Source organism: Erythrolamprus reginae, chromosome 1 (genome assembly GCF_031021105.1).
Source record: "Erythrolamprus reginae isolate rEryReg1 chromosome 1, rEryReg1.hap1, whole genome shotgun sequence".
NCBI lineage: Eukaryota > Metazoa > Chordata > Lepidosauria > Squamata > Dipsadidae > Erythrolamprus > Erythrolamprus reginae.
In genome coordinates, this window is record NC_091950.1 from 419,872,232 (window position 1) to 419,891,118 (window position 18,887).

At 43.5% G+C, this 18,887-nt stretch overlaps 1 protein-coding gene across 1 annotated transcript in view; it reads left to right on the top strand.

The window, feature by feature from the left end:
• Positions 1-844: 844 nt before the first annotated feature.
• Positions 845-18,887, top strand: part of APPBP2 (amyloid beta precursor protein binding protein 2) — a 78,765-nt gene continuing 60,722 nt past the window's right edge. The window contains exon 1 of the mRNA XM_070735301.1: positions 845-1,503. Within this exon, the coding sequence (XP_070591402.1) occupies positions 1,363-1,503 (141 nt within the window). The 5' untranslated portion in view covers positions 845-1,362. The remainder of the gene's footprint in view (positions 1,504-18,887) is intronic.

An 18,887-nucleotide genomic window follows, 5' to 3' on the forward strand; every position in this document is an offset into this window, starting at 1 on the left:
AGACCCTATACCAGTGATGGTGAACCTTTTATTCCTCGGGTGCCCAAAGAGTGTGGGCACACACTATTGCACATGCTCAAGTGTCCACACCCATAATTCAATGCCTGCAGAGGGCGAAAACAGCTTGCCCCGCTCACTGGAGGCCAGAAAAGGCCTGTTTCCCAACTTCTGGTGGGCCCAGAAGTCTCGTGTTTCACCCTCCCCAGGCTCCAAAGGCTTCGCTGGAGCTGGAGAGGGTAAAAAACGCCATCCTCCATTCCCCTGGCGGCTCTCTGGAAGCCAAAACCGCCCTCCCAGAGCCTCTCTTGTGTGAGCCAAAAATCCGCTGGCCGGCACACACATGCCCATTGGAGCTGAGCTAGGACAACGCTTGCGTGCCAGCAAATATGGTTCCATATGACACCTATCCCATAGGTTCGCCACCACTGCCCTAGACCAGGGCTAGGCCACGTTGGCTCTTCTAGGACATGTGGACTTCAACTCCCAGAACTCCTGAGCTAGCATGACTGGATCAGGAATTCTGGGAGTTGAAGTCCCCAAGTCATAGAAGAGCCAACTTGGCCTAGCCCTGCCCTCCACCATTTCTGACAGAGGGCAGTCCAGTGCCCCAAAGCTTCCAGTGATGAAGCTCCCCCAACGTCTATTCTATTCTGTTTCCCCCACCCCATCCCTTTTAACCCGCCCTCAAAGGATGTCCATCAGCCCCAAAGCGCTCCTGAATGTGTTTTTTGTGTGTGTTTGTTTGTGTGTCCTCCACCAGCTGTTCCAACGGCAGCCTCTCTCACCCCCCCTCCCTCCGCCAATTTGACGGGGTCGCGCGCGCCTCCTTTCTCCCCACCCCGCCGGGGGGGAGGCGGGGCCAGTCCCTCCGAGGCTGCGCGTGCGCGCGCCGATCCAGCAAGGGGGACGTTTAGGGGGGGCGGTCGCCCCTCCCCTTAGAGGGCCCTCCATGAACCCCGCCCACTTTTTCCTCCCTCTTCCCCCGCCGCCGCCGCGGCCTGCGCGCGCCGGGCAAAGCCGGCCCCCCGCGGCTTTTCCCTCAGGCGGGACTCAGTCGCGCTGAGGGGGTAAAAAAGAAGCGCGGCGCGGACTCGCCCCTCACGCGGGCGACGGCTGGTCCCTGCCAGGCCGCGGCGGCTGCCGCCTCCTCTTCCTTGCTCCTCCTCCTTTCCTACCCCCCTCCTCCTCCGTCAGGCCGCCCTCAGCGGCTCCCGCCTCGCCTCAGCCCGGTCGTGTGAGGGAAAAGCAAGCCAGAAGGAGGAGAGCCGCGGCGGGTGGGCTCGGAGCGACTAGGCCCGAGCGGTGAAAGGCGGTCGCGGCCTGCCCGTCTCCTGCTGAGGGCGGCCGCCCGAGCCAGGCAAGATGGCGGCGGTGGAGCTGGAGTGGGTGCCCGAGACGCTCTACAACACCGCCATCTCGGCCGTGGTCGACAGCTACGGCCGATCCCGCCGGAGGGACATCCGCTCCTTGCCGGAGAACATCCAATTCGACGTCTATTACAAGGTGAGGAGGATGAGGATGAGGAAGGTGGAGGCCCGGCCCTGCCATTCCCTCCCCTCGCCCCTTCTCCGGCTGGAATGACACTCGGATATCGGTGGGGGGGGGGGGGTGGAGAGTGCCGGAATTGCACCCCCCTTTTAGGCAAGGGGGGAGAAAAAAGGAAGGCAGGGAGGGGGAGAGGGCGTCTCCTCTGCAAGGCCGCCCCAACTTTTCCCCCAAACCGTCATCCATCATCGGACTTGCAAGCACTCCACCTCCCCTCCCCGTCTGCTGATTCAACCCCCACCCTCGGCTTTGCACCCTTTCTGGAGAGAATTGCACCCCCCTTCCATCTCCTTGGTTTCCCCTCACCCTGTTTGTTTACAACCCTCCCCCCTCATTGGTTAGTTCCCTCCCCGGTTTGCACCCTTTTTTGGGGGGGAGAGAATTGCACCCCCTCCCATTTACTTGGTTTCCCCCGTTTGTTCCCCTCCCCCAATAATGGGTTAGCCCCCTCCCTGGTTTTGCACCTCTTGTGGGGAGAATTGCACCTCTCTCCCATCTCTTTGGTTCTCCCACCCTGTCTGCACCCTTTTTTGGGGAGAAGTGCACCCCCTCTCCCATTTTCTTGGTTCCCCCACCCCTTTGTTTATCCCTCTCCCTAGCTTTGCAATCCTCTCCCATGTCTTTGGTTCTCCCACCTCTTTTACACCCTTTTTTGGGGGAAATTACACTCCCCTCCCATTTTCTTGGTTCCCCCAACCCTGTTTGTTTAACCCCCCCCCCCCCAAGAATTGGTTAGCCCTCTTCCTGGCATTGCACCCCCCTCTTAAGAATTAGTTAGCCCCCCTTCACAGCTCTGCACCCCTTCTGGAGAGAATTGCACCCTCTCCCATCTTTTTGGTTCTCTCACCCCGTTTTGTTTCCCCGGCTCTGTAAATAATTGAACCCCTCCGTCTACCTGATGGGGGCCTGGGCAGCTTTAAAAAAAAATATTGCATATAGAAATTTGAAAAATACTGGCTCCCCTCCTCCCCTAAGTATGGGCCTTGTTTATCCTGCACCCAGTTCTGTGGATTCATGTGATTTTCCATCCTTTTTCCTTGAATTCTCTTGTTTCTTCTTTCCTGGAAAATGACACTGCTGTAATCTATGCCTTTGCTTGTCATTTTAGGAATTGCACCTGGGAGCTGCTCCCATTCACATGTTGTTTTTTTTAAGTCGCCTTGGGACCTTTTGGCCTTTGGTGGAATTTTGTTTTCTTCCTGGGTTTCTTTGCAGTGGGATTTCCCTCCCTCCTTTGGAAATACCTCTTGTTCTCTGTTCTAAAAAATGATTTGCACCCATCAGAATAATTGGCTTGGTCCCAGCCCATTGCTGCATGATTGCTCTCCTTTGCTTTTCAGTGTGCTTCCCAGGGATCTCTCTCTCTCCTGCCTGTATCTCACCCAACTATTTCATGATTACATCTCCTTGGACTTTTTTGCTCCCTTCCCCTTCAAAGTGATTAATTTCAATCCTGAGCTACAAGTACAAGTAGTCCTCGATTTACAACAGTTCATTTAGAGACAGTTCGAAGTTACAACAGCACTGAAAAAAAGTTATTCATCACCATTTTTCACTGGATGGTTGAAGCATCCCTATGGTCACATGATCAAACTTCAGATGCTTGACAAAATTCAGGTGCTTATGACAGTTGCAGTGTGCCAAGGTCATGTGATCACCTTCCCAATGGGAACGCAACCATGTTACTAATTTAAAAACTACAGTCACTGTTGCAAGAAAGGTTGTAAAATGGGTCAATACTCACTTAAACAAACATCTCGCTTTGCAAGGGAAATTTTGGGTTCAGTTATGGGCAGAAGTTGAGGGCTATGTGTATCCTACTTTATTGGCTCATTTAAAGTTTATTCTCACTTCTAAAGTTGGCCAACTTTGATACCCTTCCTCAGTTGGTGACCTTATGATTTTTAAAAACTTCCTCCAGATAACTACCATCATTTCATTATTGATGCTTTGAGATTTGTTTCTATAGGACGCCCTCCAAATGTCCTGATTTCTCGGGTTTTGTGACTTCTGCCCAACTGCCTGCCATTTTTAAGAGGCATTGCTCAACACAGCTGGAGGGCACTGGTCCAGGAAGGCCAATTTAGGAGCCGTGGATATGCCTTGTAGCATCCTAAAGGGCTAATTTACAACCTTCCTGCCCATCCCAGACATGAAATACTGTAATGTCATTGCTTTGGAATTTGCGTTGTTTTTATTATCTGTATTTTTTTTAGAATGCACTATGGTTTGTAATGTTTTGGTAAATTTAATCTGCTATAATACAGATAGTCCTCAACTATTTGTTTAGTGACTGTTTGAAGTTACATCGGTTACAAAGTAACCTCTGACCAGTTTTCTAACTTATGACCATTGCAGCACTCTTACGGTCACATGATCAAAATTCGGATGCTTGGCGACTTATTTATTTATTTAAATTTCCAGGTATAGATCAATATTTAAAAAAGGGTCAATATAAAATACAGTAGTCCCTCACCTATCGCTGGTGTTACGTTCCAGACCTGGCCGCAATAGGAGAAATCCGCGATGGGGAATTTATCGACTGATAGTACTTATTTAAGTATTTATATTGTAATTGTTTGGTAAGTTTTCATTGTTTTAAGTGTTTATAAACCCTTCCCACACTATTTATTTTAGATACAGTATTTAAATACAGTATTTACAATTTTAGATTTTTTATTTTTTAAAAAAAAACCTGCCGATCGAGTTCGGCGGGCTGTTTAAATCTGCTGATCGGCTTCCTCAGAAACCCGCGATGAAGTGAAGCCGCAGTAGGTGAAGCGCGGTATAGCGAGGGACTACTGTAGTTACAGTCATCCATACATTTCATGGGATGACCTCACTAATCATCCCCCTGAGGTCAGTGGTCCCAGGCCTGTTGGAAAAGCCAGGTCTTTACAACTTTCCGGAAGGCCAATAAAGTGGAGGTGATGCGGATCTCAGGAGGTAGATGATTCCAGAGATTCGGGGCCACCACAAAGAAGGTTCTCCCCCGTGGACCCACCAGCCGAAATTGTTTAGCTGACAGGACCTGAAGAAGGCCAACCCTATGGGCTCTTACCAGTCTCTGGGAGGTGTGTGGTAGAAGGGGGTCTCTGAGATACTCTGGCCTTGAGCATGTGGGGCTTTAAAGGTGATAACCAATATCTTGAATTGTGACCGGAGACCAATAGGAGGCCAGCTCACGAGGAATTGGTGTAGTGTAGGTGTACCTAGGGGCACCCACAACTCACGCAGCTGCATTCTGGACCAACTATAGTCTCTGAATAATCTTCAGGGGTAACCCCATGTAGAGCACATTGTAGTAGTCCAGCTGTGAGGTGATAAGGGCATGAGTGACCGTGAGAAGAGCCTCTCAATCCAAGTAGGATTGCAATTGGTGCACTAGTCAAACCTGTGCAAAGGTCCTCCTAACTACAGCTGTCAGGTGTTGATCTATTCTTAGCTGTGAGTCTAGGAGGACACTCAAATTGTGAACCCGTTCTGAGTTAATTTCTCTCTCCCCCAGAAGCAAGAAAGGGCAGTTGACATAGTCCTTTGGAGGCGGTATCCAAAGCCACTCGGTCTTGTCCTGAGCCTGTTGGACACCCATCCAGACCCCCAACTCCTCCAGACACCAACACATCACATCCGCTGCTTCACTGAATTGACATTGGGTGGAGATGTGTAGCTGGGTGTCATCAGCATATTGCTGAAACCTCACTCCATGTCGTTGGATGATTTCACCCAGTGGCTTCATGTAGACGTTAAATAGTAGGGGTGAGAGGACCAAACCTTGAGGCGGCCCGCAAACGAGGGGGGTCTAGGAGTCAACCTCCACCTCCACCAATACTGACTGCGATCGACCAGAGATAGGAGGTGAACCAAGGTAAAAACCAACAATGCCTACCAATCCCAGCTCCCTTAGTCGGCGCAGGATACCATGGTCAATGGTATTGAAAGCAGCTGAGAGGTCAAGTAGCATCAAGGTAGAGGAATGACCCCATCTCTGGCCCGCCAGAGATCATCCATCAGAGTGACCAGAGCAGTTTCCGTGCTGTAGCAAGGTCTGAAAACCCGATTGAAAAGGTTCTTGATCAGTGAGGGCACGCGAGGCGTTGCCCTATGTCAGCTGATTTTGGCCTTCTTTTCTGCCATTTTTGCTTTCCTCAAGCTTCAGGAAAGCCTCCTGAACCCTGGGGATGGTCAAAAACGGCCCAACAGCCTACTGGAAGCCTGGCGGCTTTCAGGGAGGTCTGTATGCATGCATGGGGGGGGGGGGGAGCAATGTGGGTAGTTGTGTGCGTGTGTGGGGGCAGGGTGTGGGTTGGCCACGTGCACAGGGGAGGGCATTGCATTATGGGTGTGGGCACACATGTGCACACTATCACGCATGTGCATGCCCTTTCGGCACCTGAGCCAAAAAAAGGTTTGCCATCACTACTCTGGATAATCCGTTTCATCCAACAACGGTAGGAGCTGGAGCACCACCACGTTCTCTGCAACCTTTCCTATAGCTGGATCCAGAGAGAGCTTCTTGAGGAAGCTCCATCTTTAACGGTTTATTTCATTTATTTATTTATTTTATTTATTAGATTTGTATGCCGCCCCTCTCCGAAGACTCGGGGCGGCTAACAACAATGAAAAGACAATGAAAACAAATCTAATATTAAAAATAATCTAAAAAAACCCCAATTTAAAGAACCACTCATACATACAAGCATACCATGTATAAATTCTATAAACCTAGGGGGAAGTGAAATTTCAATTCCCCCATGCCTGACGACAGAGGTGGGTTTTAAGGAGTTTGCGAAAGGCAAGGAGGGTGGGGGCAACTCTGATATCTGGGGGGACCTGGTTCCAGAGGGTCAGGGCCGCCACAGAGAAGACTCTTCTCCTGGGTCCCACCAAACGACATTGCTTAGTCGATGGGACCCGTAGAAGGCCAACTCTGTGGGACCTAACCGGTCGCTGGGATTCGTGCGGCAGAAGGCAGTCCCAGAGATAATCTGGTCCGATGCCATGAAGGGCTTTATAGGTCATAACCAACACTTTGAATTGTGACCGGAAATTGATCGGCAACCAATGCAGACTGCGGAGTGTTGGTGTAACATGGGCATATCTTGGGAAGCCCATGATTGCTCTCGCAGCTGCATTCTGCACGATCTGAAGTTTCCAAACACTTTTCAAAGGTAGCCCCATGTAGAGAGCATTACAGTAGTCGAACCTCGAGGTGATGAGGGCATGAGTGACTGTGAGCAGTGAGTCCCGGTCCAGATAGGGCCGCAACTGGTGCACCAGGCGAACCTGGGCAAACGCCCCCCTCGCCACAGCTGAAAGATGGTTCTCTAATGTGAGCTGTGAATTGAGGAGGACGCCCAAGTTGCGGACCCTCTCTGAGGGGGTCAATAATTCCCCCCCCTAGGGTTATGGACGAACAGATGGAATTGTCCTTGGGAGGCAGAACCCACAGCCACTCCATCTTATCCGGGTTGAGTTTGAATCTGTTGACACCCATCCAGACCCCAACAGCCTCCCGGCACCCGCACATCACTTCCACTGCTTCGTTGACTGGACATGGGGTGGAGGTGTATAACTGGGTATCATCCGTATACTGATTGTGGGACACACCCACCTTTCAAGGAGGCGTTGACCAAATCTTGGAACCAGCCTCGTGACACCTGCCTGTTGGGTGAAACCAGCCAAGGGGGGCACGGGTCCATCAAACAAGTGGAGGAACTCATTGCTCTCATAGCCTTGTCCACTTCCTCAGGTGTCACAGGCTCAAACTCATTCTACATAACAGATCTGACCTGGTCATCTCTGTCTGCATTGCCCAATCGGAGTCTGTTCAGGTCCATCCCAATCCGAGTGATTTTATCCGACAGAAACTGCACAAACCCTGCAAGGGTTCCTCTGCTCCCTCTACCTGGAGGAAAGAACAAATCACCCTAATAAGGAGGGTGGGTGGGCATGAGTAAGTGGATGCAATAAGTGTGGAAAAATGTGAACATTTTGCCGCCACTAAATAAGACCTAATAAAGGTTCTTAGTAATGTTCGGTCAGATTCAGAGTTACTGGTCCTGCAGCGTTGCTCTAGACATCTCTTTTGGTGTTTCATCTCCTGGAGCTCCTTGGTTTCGTGAATCTACTGCTGTGGAGAGGTCGCAAAGACACAGTCCAATCCAGTGTCCCAGATGCTGCCCTATTCCATGCATCTACTAGGGACTCAGACGGATTGCGGACAAGGGATTCGGGTATCTTCCCCAGGCTCCTTCTGGAACCCTTCTGGGTCCATTAGGAATCTGGGGCGGAACCACATAATCAGTTCCGCCTCCTTGCGATGGAGGAGTGGGGCCTTAAAGTCTATCTTAGCAAGAAATGATCAGACCACGACAAGGGAGAAACAGTTAGACTCCTTAATCTCAGATCATTTCTCCACTGCCCGGAGAAAAACACTAGGTCAAGTGTGTGACAACCCCCCCCCCCCCCCAAATAATGAGTCGGACCCTGAACTACTTGGGTCAGGTCCATGGTTGTCATGTATTTATGATAGTTGCCTTGTTTGGGGTCATGTGATTACCATTTGTCACTTTCCCAGCCACCTTCTGACAAACAAAAATCAATGGAGGAAGCCAGTTTGGCTTAATGATTCACTTAACAACTACACTGATTCCTTTAACTGCTGCAAACAGATGTAAAATGGGGCAAAGGTCACTTCACAACTGCCTGCCTTATTTACAGTGGAAATTTGGGCAAAATTTTGGTTGTAAGTAGAGAACTACCTGTAAAGAAGGACTGGTTGTTTTTTTTAACTTCCCCCTAGGCTTATAGAATTTATACATGGTATGTTTGTATGTATGAGTGGTTCTTTAAATTGGGGGTTTTTTAGATTGTTTTTAATATTAGATTTGTTTACATTGTCTTTTTATATTGTTGTTAGCCGCCCGAGTCTTCGGAGAGGGTCGGCATACAAATCTAATAAATAAATAAATAAACTTTGGTGTTTGTAATGTGTTCACAGATTGGACCCCATCAGGGGGCTGAGATTGGTGGCATTAATTGGAAACAGCCCTTTAATAGAGAAGGTGTGCTTTGGGGGGTTTTCCCCCTACCCCCATTTAATGGTCATTAAATGACCATTTAATTGTTTACAGCAGTCCCTGCTTTTTGGTATCTGAATATTTTCAGTGAGAGATCTACAGGAAGGCTCCAAACAAATTAGGCAATAATCCCTGGTGTTTATCTAGACTAGAATCGCTGTGTTATTCAATGGCTTTGTTTTTCATATTAGTTATATAGCAAATCACTTCACCTATTTACATAGAATTTTCCTTTGAAACATAATTCATATTTATCTTCTTGGTGGCGGTGGAAACCTTGTTTACCTTCTGTCCGTTTTGAGGCAGTGTAGAGACAATATGTGGTTTTGTATTTTAAAAAAATAGGAATAGGTAATCTCCCACCTATCAGTTATTTTCCTACACTGGAGTACATGTTTGCATGTTATATCTATCTTAATTTTTCTTCCAGGAAAAAAAATCTCCCATCCTTTTCACTTAGGAGTAAATCTTTAAGGTTCCATGAGTTAGTTCCAAGTGCAGGATATATCACTTGGACAGTAGAATGTGATGATGATGATGATTTAGCTAGAACTTCTGGTTGAGAGAAGGTAAGGTTTCTGATTTATTCTTCTCTCCACCTGAAAATGTTGCTAATGTCCCATTTTACGACCTTCCTTGCTATAGTTGTAAAGTGGATCATCACTGTTAAAATAGTAACATGGTTGTCAAATGCCCTAAGTCATCTCCAGAAGGGTGGCATAAAAATCTAATAAATAAATAAAAATAAATAAATGAACCTGGCCTCCCTATTTATGTTTTACAAGGTAGAAAAAGGTGATAACTAGAAGGTAGGAAAAGGTGATCACGTCCATCATAAATATGAGTGAATTGCAAAATGTTTGGATTTTGATCATGTGACTAGGGATGCTGCAACAGTCGTAAGTATGAAAAACCGTAATAATTCCCTTTTTTTTCAGTCACTAATTGAATTGTTGAACGTCAAGGACTGCTTTAATATGTTTTCTCTAATAAGGATTTTTCTTATCTGAAATACCTGTCCTAGGAATTAAAGTGATCACATGATGGGTAATCAGTTTCATTATTTAGAAATGGAAAGATAACTTTAGATAAATCTGTCTAAGTTGAAGAAAAATATAAATTCGCTGTATGCTAACAGAGCTATACAGGTGTTGAATTTGATTCCCACCTGATCCCCCCTTATATTGTCCTTGAATTAAAATTTGAACAACCCATCCTAGAATATAGCTCATCTGTTTGGAACCCATACTGCATTTCTGACATTAATACCCTCGAAAATGTCCAAATATACTTCACCAGAAGAGCCCTTCACTCCTCCACTCGAAATAGAACACCCTACGAAACTAGACTTACAATCCTGGGTCTAGAAAGCTTAGAACTAAAACGCCTCAAACATTATCTAAGTATTCCCCACAAGATCATATGCTGCAACGCCCTGCCTGTCAAAGACTACTTCAGCTTCAACCACAACAACACAAGAGCCCACAACAGATACAAGCTTAATATTAACCGCTCCAAAGTTGACTGTAAAAAATACGACTTTAGTAATCAAGTTGTCGAAGCGTGGAATTCACTACCGGACTCTGTAGTATCATCCCCTAACCCCCAACACTTTACCCTTAGAATATCCACGGTTGACCTCACCAAGTTCCTAAGAGGTCAGTAAGGGGCGTACATAAGTGCACCAGAGTGCCTATCGTCCCCTGTCCTATTGTCTCTCCTATATCTCCTATATCTTCTATACCTATATATTTTTCTGCTATTCGCTCATAGTTATATTTCACTCCTTTATTTTCCCTTCTATTTCCCCTTTAATACATTCTACTTGATTATATCCTCTATAACCCTCATTGTGTATTATTGTGTATTGGACAAAACAAACAAACAAACAAATAAAAGAGATCATTAAAAAAATAAACATGTCTTCTATTAATCCTTGCCCTAGCCCTTTCCACTTTTTAAATTTTACTATTTGCCTATATTAAAAAGTGATGGTAGTGCTAAATGTCTCCTCTGCCTTAAAAAATGTTGTCCATTCTTGCTACTTATCACAGCATAATTCATAGCTTATCAGTGAGGGAGAAAACAAGCCCTCCAGCTTTAGTATGTTTTCATAGGAGTTGTGAATTGCTGAGTAAGCGTTTGTTTTGTGCCTTGTGACATGCCATAGTCCTGTTTTGTACAGTGATCAGGGGAGGGGGCCTGTGGGCAGACATAAAGATCTCCGGGACCCGCCTTCTGCCGCACGAATCCCAGCGACCAGTTAGGTCTCACAGAGTGGGCCTTCTCCGGTCCCGTCAACTAAACAATGTTGTTTGGCGGGACCCAGAGGAAGAGCCTTCTCTGTGGCGGCCCCGGCCCTCTGGAACCAACTCCCCCCAGAGATTAGAATAGCCCCCACCCTCCTTACCTTTCGTAAGCTTCTTAAAACCCACTGAGATATTCTTTCCCCCTAGGCTTCTACAATTTATGCATGGTATGTTTGTATGTATGATTGGTTTTATAACAAGGGTTTTTAGCTGTTTAATATTAGATTGTCACATGCTGTTTTTGCCACTGTTGTTAGCCGCCCCGAGTCCACGGAGAGGGGCGGCATACAAATCCAATCAATCAATCAATCAATCAATCAATCAATCAATCAATCTGAACCCCTGGCAATGAATTTACTGGGTGATCCTTCTATCAATTATTAGATGGATGTCTCTCAGTGGTTGCTGTTTTTTTTCAACATCCACTTTAAATAATTCTCACGAATGAAGGCAAATATCTCAGGATAATGTTGCAGGATTCAATTTGGGTCGGTCACTCTTCCGAGCTTTTGGACTAATGCTAGAGCCCATCTTCAGGGAACTTCTCTCTAGAAAAGTGTGTGCTCTGGACTGTTCTGTGAGTCATGTTTACGTGGTGCCTTCCTGTAGAAAGCCAATAGGATAGGCACCACATAAACACAACTCAGAACAGCCCAAAGCACATATTTCAGTAGAGAGTAGTTTTCTGAGAATGGGCTCTATCTAGCACAAATCCAAAATCTCAGAAGAGTAAACCTCTAGTCCTGGTGACCAGAGGTGACCAACCCAAATTCAATCTTTCATTAAATACAGTAGTCCCTCGCTATACCGCGCTTCACCTACTGCGGTTTCACTTCATCACGTGTTTTCAAGAAATATTAATGAGAAAAACCATTCGCGGATCTTCGCTGGTTCGCGGGTTTCTGAGGAAGTCGATCGGCAGATTTAAACAGCCCGCCGAACTCGATCGGCAGGTTTTTAAAAAAAAAAATATCTAAAATTGTAAATACTGTATTTAAATACTGTATCTAAAATAAATACTGTGTGGGAAGGGTTTATAAACACTTAACCCTCCTGGTTCTGTTTAAGAAAAGTAACAAATCTTCTGTTCCCGGGTCACCCTGACCCGGACCGAAAACCCTTCATTTGCAGTGCTTATGTTTGGTCAATTTGAATACTTTTTTCACTTGGAAAGTAGTCTGAACATTTCTGCACACAATGATATGAAAATTGAACTGAAGAAATTAATCCTTATTGGTTTATTTTGCACATAAATATGCCTCCCCCCCCCCCCCGTTTTTGTGAATTTTCTTTAGGTTTATTGATAATTATGCCTGCAAAATACATTCTATTTTACTAAAGGTGGTATGGGATTGGTAGCTTGAACATTTCTGAACATAATGATATGAAAATTGAACTGGAAAAATTGATGCATATTGGTTTATTTTGTTGATGAAATGCACGCCCCCCCCGTTTTTTTTAAATAGTCTTCACTTTATGGATAGTTTTGCTAGCAAAATACATTCTATTTTACTAAAGTTGGTGTGGGATTGGTAGCTTGAACATTTCTGAACATAATGATATGAAAATTGAACTGGAAAAATTGATGCATATTGGTTTATTTTGCACATAAATGTATGCCTCCCCCCGTGTTCAATTATTTCAATTTATATAAAAATTATGCTGTTAATTTCAAACTTACATACTTTTTTTTAGTAAAATGGATTTGTTTCATAAAATTAGTTCTCTGGCTACAATGTGGTTGATTTTCAAAAGGATATTCCAAATATTTCTAGACAAATATGTATAAACAGTGACAATAATGGCACATAGCAAGGCCGGGTGGTGGGGGGTGGCCCTTTTGTGACAAAAATAAACCAATAAGAACCATTTTTTCAGTTCATTTATATTTTTCTTATATTCAGAAATGTTCAATTTAGTATATCAAACCTTTTGGGGGAAAATTCCTTAGGGATTTGTAGCCTTAAAAAATAGAAATTGACACGAAATTAAAAAAGGATGGGGGGAGGGGCTTTTTGATCAAAATAAAAATATAAGTCTCAATTTTTCCAGTTCAATTTTCATATCATTATGTTCATAAATGTTCAAACTAGTTTTCCAGTTGAAAAAGTTTTCAAAAAGATCAAATTCAAGTACCTAAAAAAAATATTTTTGGTCCGGTCATATACGAACAGAAACAGACTCGAAGTTATGATTTTTTTTTGCCCAGAAAACAATTAGCCACCACCCCAAAAATATTTTTTGATGATCAGCATTGTTAAATTGAGTAAATGAATGCCTAAGATTTTAAAGAATATTTCGGATTTGGAGCATAAAAAAATAAAAAGTGAAAATGGTTGCAAGCAGCCGATGGGGGGGAGGCCTTATTTCTGATATTAAAAAACCAATAAGAATCATTTTTTTCAGTTCCTTTATATTTTTCTTATATTCAGAAATGTTCAAGCTACCAATCCCACACCAACTTTAGTAAAATAGAATGCATTTTGCAAGCAAAACTATCCATAAATTGAAAAAAATGTCACAAAAAAAGGGGGGGGGCGTGCATTATATCCGCAAAATAAACCAATAAGATTTACTTTTTTCATTTCAATTTTCATATCATTGTGTGCAGAAATGTTCAGACTACTTTCCAAGTGAAAAAAGCTTTCAAAAAGACCAAACATAAGCACTGCAAATGAAGAGTTTTCGGTCCGGGTCAGGGTGACCCAGGAACATAAGATTTGTAACTTTTTTTGCCCAGCAAAAACTAAGCCCCCCCCCCCCCCCCAAAAAAAAAAAAAATCTCATAGAGAGAACCCCTGAAATGATGAAAAGTCATGAAATTTCAAGTTTCAGATATGCAGGGAAAATTTTTTACAGGGACTCAAACTTGGCTTCGGGTCGCATACGACCCGAACAGAACAGCAGGGTTAAAACAATGAAAACTTACCAAACAATTACAATATAAATACTTAAATAAGTACTATCAGTCGATAAATTCCCCATCGCGGATTTCACCTATCGCGGCCAGGTCTGGAACGTAACACCAGCGATAGGTGAGGGACTACTGTAATTCTGCTTCTGGGATGTTTAAATGTGGAAGAAATATTGTTTTTTTTAAATAGCAGAGAAACATAAATGATATTTATTCTAAGACCGGAATAGTCTGTATAGCACAGACAATACAGATTAATGCTTTATCTTTTGGACTATTTGGAAATATAATTTGATTAATTTATAAGTGTCAATGAATGATGTTTACGAGTCTAATGAGTCACTCAAAATGGCAGAAGACACTTAAGTTCCTCCAAGCTCAGCCAATGCGGACTTCAGATCAGAAGGATGGGCCTTACATTCAGGTCATCTGGATGGTTTATTATTATTATTTATTAGATTTTTATGTTGGATAATTCTTTACCAGTTCACAGAAGCTTATGCTATGTAACATGAATGCTTTCTGGTGAAGCGTTGAGTCGCTGCCGACTCCTGGCAACTGCTCGGACTGGTCCCTGCAGTTCTATTGGCAGGATTTTCAGAAGTGGTTTATTCTTGTCTTCTGAGGGCTAAGAGAGAAGTGAGGGTTAGGGTCTAAGGTGGGACTAGAACTTGAAGTCACCCAGTTTCTAGCCTGGTGCTTTTGCCATTACATCAAGCTGACTTTTGGTTTTTAACTACAGACAGTCCTTGACTTACAACCATTCATTTAGAGACTGTACAACGATCGCAGCATCCCCATGGTTCCGTGGAGGACAGAAGGAAAAGGGGGGACATGATCAAAACATTTAAATATGTTAAAGGGTTAAATAAGGTCCAGGAGGGAAGTGTTTTTAATAGGAAAGCCAACACAAGAACAAGGGGACACAATCTGAAGTTAGTTGGGGGAAAGATCAAAAGCAACGTGAGAAAATATTATTTTACTGAAAGAGTAGTAGATCCTTGGAACAAACTTCCAGCAGACGTGGTTGGTAAATCCACAGTAACTGAATTTAAACATGCCTGGGATAAACATATATCCATTGTAAGATAAAATACAGGAAATAGTATAAGGGCAGACTAGATGGACCATGAAATCTTTTTCTGCCGTCCGTCTTCTATGTTTCTATTAAAATTCAGACACTCGGCCACTGGTTCACATTTATGACAGTTGGACTCTCCTAGGGTCTCGCCATCACCTTTTGCGACCTTCTGACAACCAAAGTCAATGAAGAAGTTAGAATCACTTAACAACTGTGTTACTAGGTTAACAATTGCGATGACTTAACAAAAAAGAAAGGTCAGAAAATGGGTCAAATTCACATAATAACTCTTAGCAATGGAAATTTTAGACTCAATTGTCATTGTAAGTCAAGGACTACTTGTACTTTAGTTGGGTCACACAACTCATTAGACGAAAATGTGTTATGAAAATCCAACCAATTAAGTGTTCCAGTGTTTCCAATTCTTGAGGGGCTGCCACAGAAGGGTGGGTGGGTGTCAGGCTATTTTCCAAGCCATCAAAAAGTCGCCTTCTCTTTGGCAGCCCCGACTCTCTGGAACCAACTCCCCCCAGATATCAGAGTTGCCCCCACCCTCCTTGCCTTTCGCAAGCTCCTTAAAACCCACCTCTGTCGTCAGGCATGGGGGAATTGAAATATTCCCTTCCCCCCTAGGCTTATAGAATTTATACATGGTATGCTTGTATGTATGAGTGGTTCTTTAAATTGGGGTTTTTTAGATTATTTTTAATATTAGATTTGTTTACATTGTCTTTTTATTGTTGTTAGCCGCCCTGAGTCTTCAGAGAGGGGCGGCATACAAATCAAATAAATAGATAGATAGATAGATAGATAGATAGATAGATAGATAGATAGATAGATAGATAAATTAGATAGATAGAAACTGACCAAGGAGAGAATCAACCTGGAAATGAGAAAATGTCTGACAGTGGGAACAATCAACCAGTGGGACAGCTTGTCTTCAGAGGTTGCGAGAGCTCCAACAATTGCGTTTTTCAAGATGAAATTGGACTGCCATTTGTCTGAAATGGTGTAGGGCAGTAATGGTGAACTTATGGCACCTGTGCCGCAAATGGCATATGGAGCCATATCTGAGGGCACATTAGGCTTTGCCCTATGTCAGCTCCAGCATGCATGCGTGCGCTGGCCAGCTGATTTTCGGCCTTCTTCTTGGTTATTTTTTGTTCTACCCAGGGTTCAGGAGAGCTGGGGACCAGTACGGGGGTCGTGCGCATGCACAGGAGGGAGGGTATTGCCTTATGGGTGTGGGCACGTGCCTACACACTATCGTGCATGCACGCACCCTTTTGGCACCCAAGCCAAAAAAGCTTCACCATCACTGGTGTAGGGACTCCTGCTTGAGCAGGGATTGGACTAGTTGACCTACAAGGTCCCTTCCAACTCTGTTACTGTTACCTTCAAATCAAATCAACCGTGGCTCCATTAATTAACCTTTTAGCTCATCAGCTAGGGTAGCAGCAGTTAAGATAACTGCTAAGGATTGGGGGGGGTAACTTTAAATTATTATTCAAGCAGGAAAGTCACTTGCCGGGTCCTTTACATGGTATTTATTTCATTTCAAAATTAAATTTCAATGTAGTGGGAAATATGGATGTGACTGTGATGTGAATGGGTGTGGCTATATGATTTTATGACTTGGGTTTTTAGATTGGTTTTATAATTGGGTTTTATAATTATTTGTATTGTTTTTATATGTTGTGAGCTGCCCTGAGTCTTCAGAGAAGGGCGGCATATAAGTCTAATTAATAAAATAAATGAATGAATGAATAAATAAATAAATAAATAAATAAGATATAAACCATGGTTTAGAATGCAATGATTGGCAATACAATATGCACGGCCAGCCAAGCAACTCTTAATACCGCATTATTTGAAGCTAGCCTTTGTCTGACCCAGCATTTATATCCTTAGATTCATTGAACTAATTCTAGAGCCAACTAAATGGAATTGTGTTATCTTTGTTTTTCCACGAAGCAGAAGGGAAAAAAATCATTTACAAAATGTGACTAGGAAGTTGTGAAATAATGTTTGGAAAATCTGACAGGGTGGTAATGCTGCAGAGGCATTATTTGCAAGGGAAAAAAGCTATATTTAGAAAAAAATTTAAAAAGACAAAATAACCCCTGAGGCCGTGCCTTCTTCTCAAAAGAACATCATGGAGGCCTTGTTAAAATGCTTATTCCTGTGGTGGAGCCAGAAGGTTCCTCCTTGGGGCAGAGCATGAAAGAGCATCACAGTTGCTGTGTTGTATAAAATAAATATTGTATGTTTAAACTGCAGCTCTTTAAAAAATTGGAATATTTATTTAACTTTCTGCTTTTTCTCCCAAACGGAATAGAATACATCATCCAGTTTTTTCATCAAAATGTTGCTCTGGTGCAAATCCAATGTGATTATTCTACCTTTCTCTACTATGATGGGGAAATTCTATGGTATCTGGGAGTTGCATGCAAATAAGATGTGTGTATTTAATTTTTTAAAGATCATTTCATCCCACCTTTATTATTTTTATAAATAACTCAAGGCAGCAAACATACCAAATATCCTTCCTGCTCCTTTCCCCACCACAACAACGAGGTGAGTTAGGCTGAGAAAGAGCGACTGACACAAAGTTTACATACATTAAAATTAAATTCATATGCAGCTTTCAGAACAATCAGTCCTTTTTAGCCGCAACTCAGTTTGATTGATTTTTTCTCTCTGAAATGTTAATCACACTAACATCATTTGTTTCCCTTTAATCTCCAGAACAAATTCCTTTTTTCCCTGATTTATAGCTAAACCTAATTTATCCAGTATTTTTTAAATCATTGGTTATTGAAGTCATGGCCTTCAACTGCAACAACGTAATAGATTTAAACCAAATGCCAACCAATCTAAACTAGACTGCAAAAAATACACCTTCAGCAATAGAGTAATCAACGCCTGGTTTCTAAAACCTTTAACCTTAGATTATCTACAATTGACCTCTCCCCCTTTCTAAGAGGTCTGTAAGGGGTGTGCATAATAAGCACACCATTGTGGCTACCGTCCCTGTCCTACTGTTCCATTGTCTTCTATCATTGTTTTTTTTATCATTACTTATCTAATGTTCTATTTATACAAATTACAATTCTATAATTGTTTGACAAATATAAATAAAAAAATAAACAAATGATACTAAGCCAGGAAGCAAACGAAAATATGGTTTAGTACCATGTTTGAATCTGGCCTGGGTCTTGCCTTCAAAACACAATTGTTTTAATCCTTTGGTTTGCGATGTCAGGAGTTTGAGTCATGGGAATTGGGTTTCTTTTCTTCTTTGATTTGAAACGTTTTGCCTGCTTATCCAGTAGTGTCTTTATAACTTTGCTTCCTTTCATCTTTGGCCTACAGTTTCTCCTTTCCTGTGGCAGTTTTGGATCCTGGCATGCAGAGTTCTACCCGCAATAATAGTCTTAATCTTGGTTAGATTGCAGCACCAATCCAACACCATACCTCCGGGATGGTGTTGGATTCTGCCACACAAATCCCAGCGACCGGTTAGGTCCCACAGAGTTGGCCTTCTCCGGGTCCTGTTGACGAAACAATGTCGTCTGGCGGGACCCAGGGGAAGAGCCTTCTCTGTGGCGGCCCTGGCCCTCTGGAATCAGCTCCCCCCAGAGATTTGCACTGCCCCCACACTCCTCCCCTTCCGGAAGAGTTTTTAATAATTGGATTTGTACTGTGTTTTGTTGTTGTGAGCCGCTCCGAGTCTCCGGAGATGGATGGCATACTACTACTACTACTACTACTACTAATAATAATAATAATAATAATAATAATTCTGAGAGAGATTACATAGAGGCTGATGTTTTGAAAGGCAAGATGTAAAAGAGAGAAGCCTTCAAGTCACAACTTGGATTTTAATCTAGAAAGAAATGACATGGTGTGTGCAAACAATTATTTTCAGAAAGGAAGAGATGGAATACTAGATA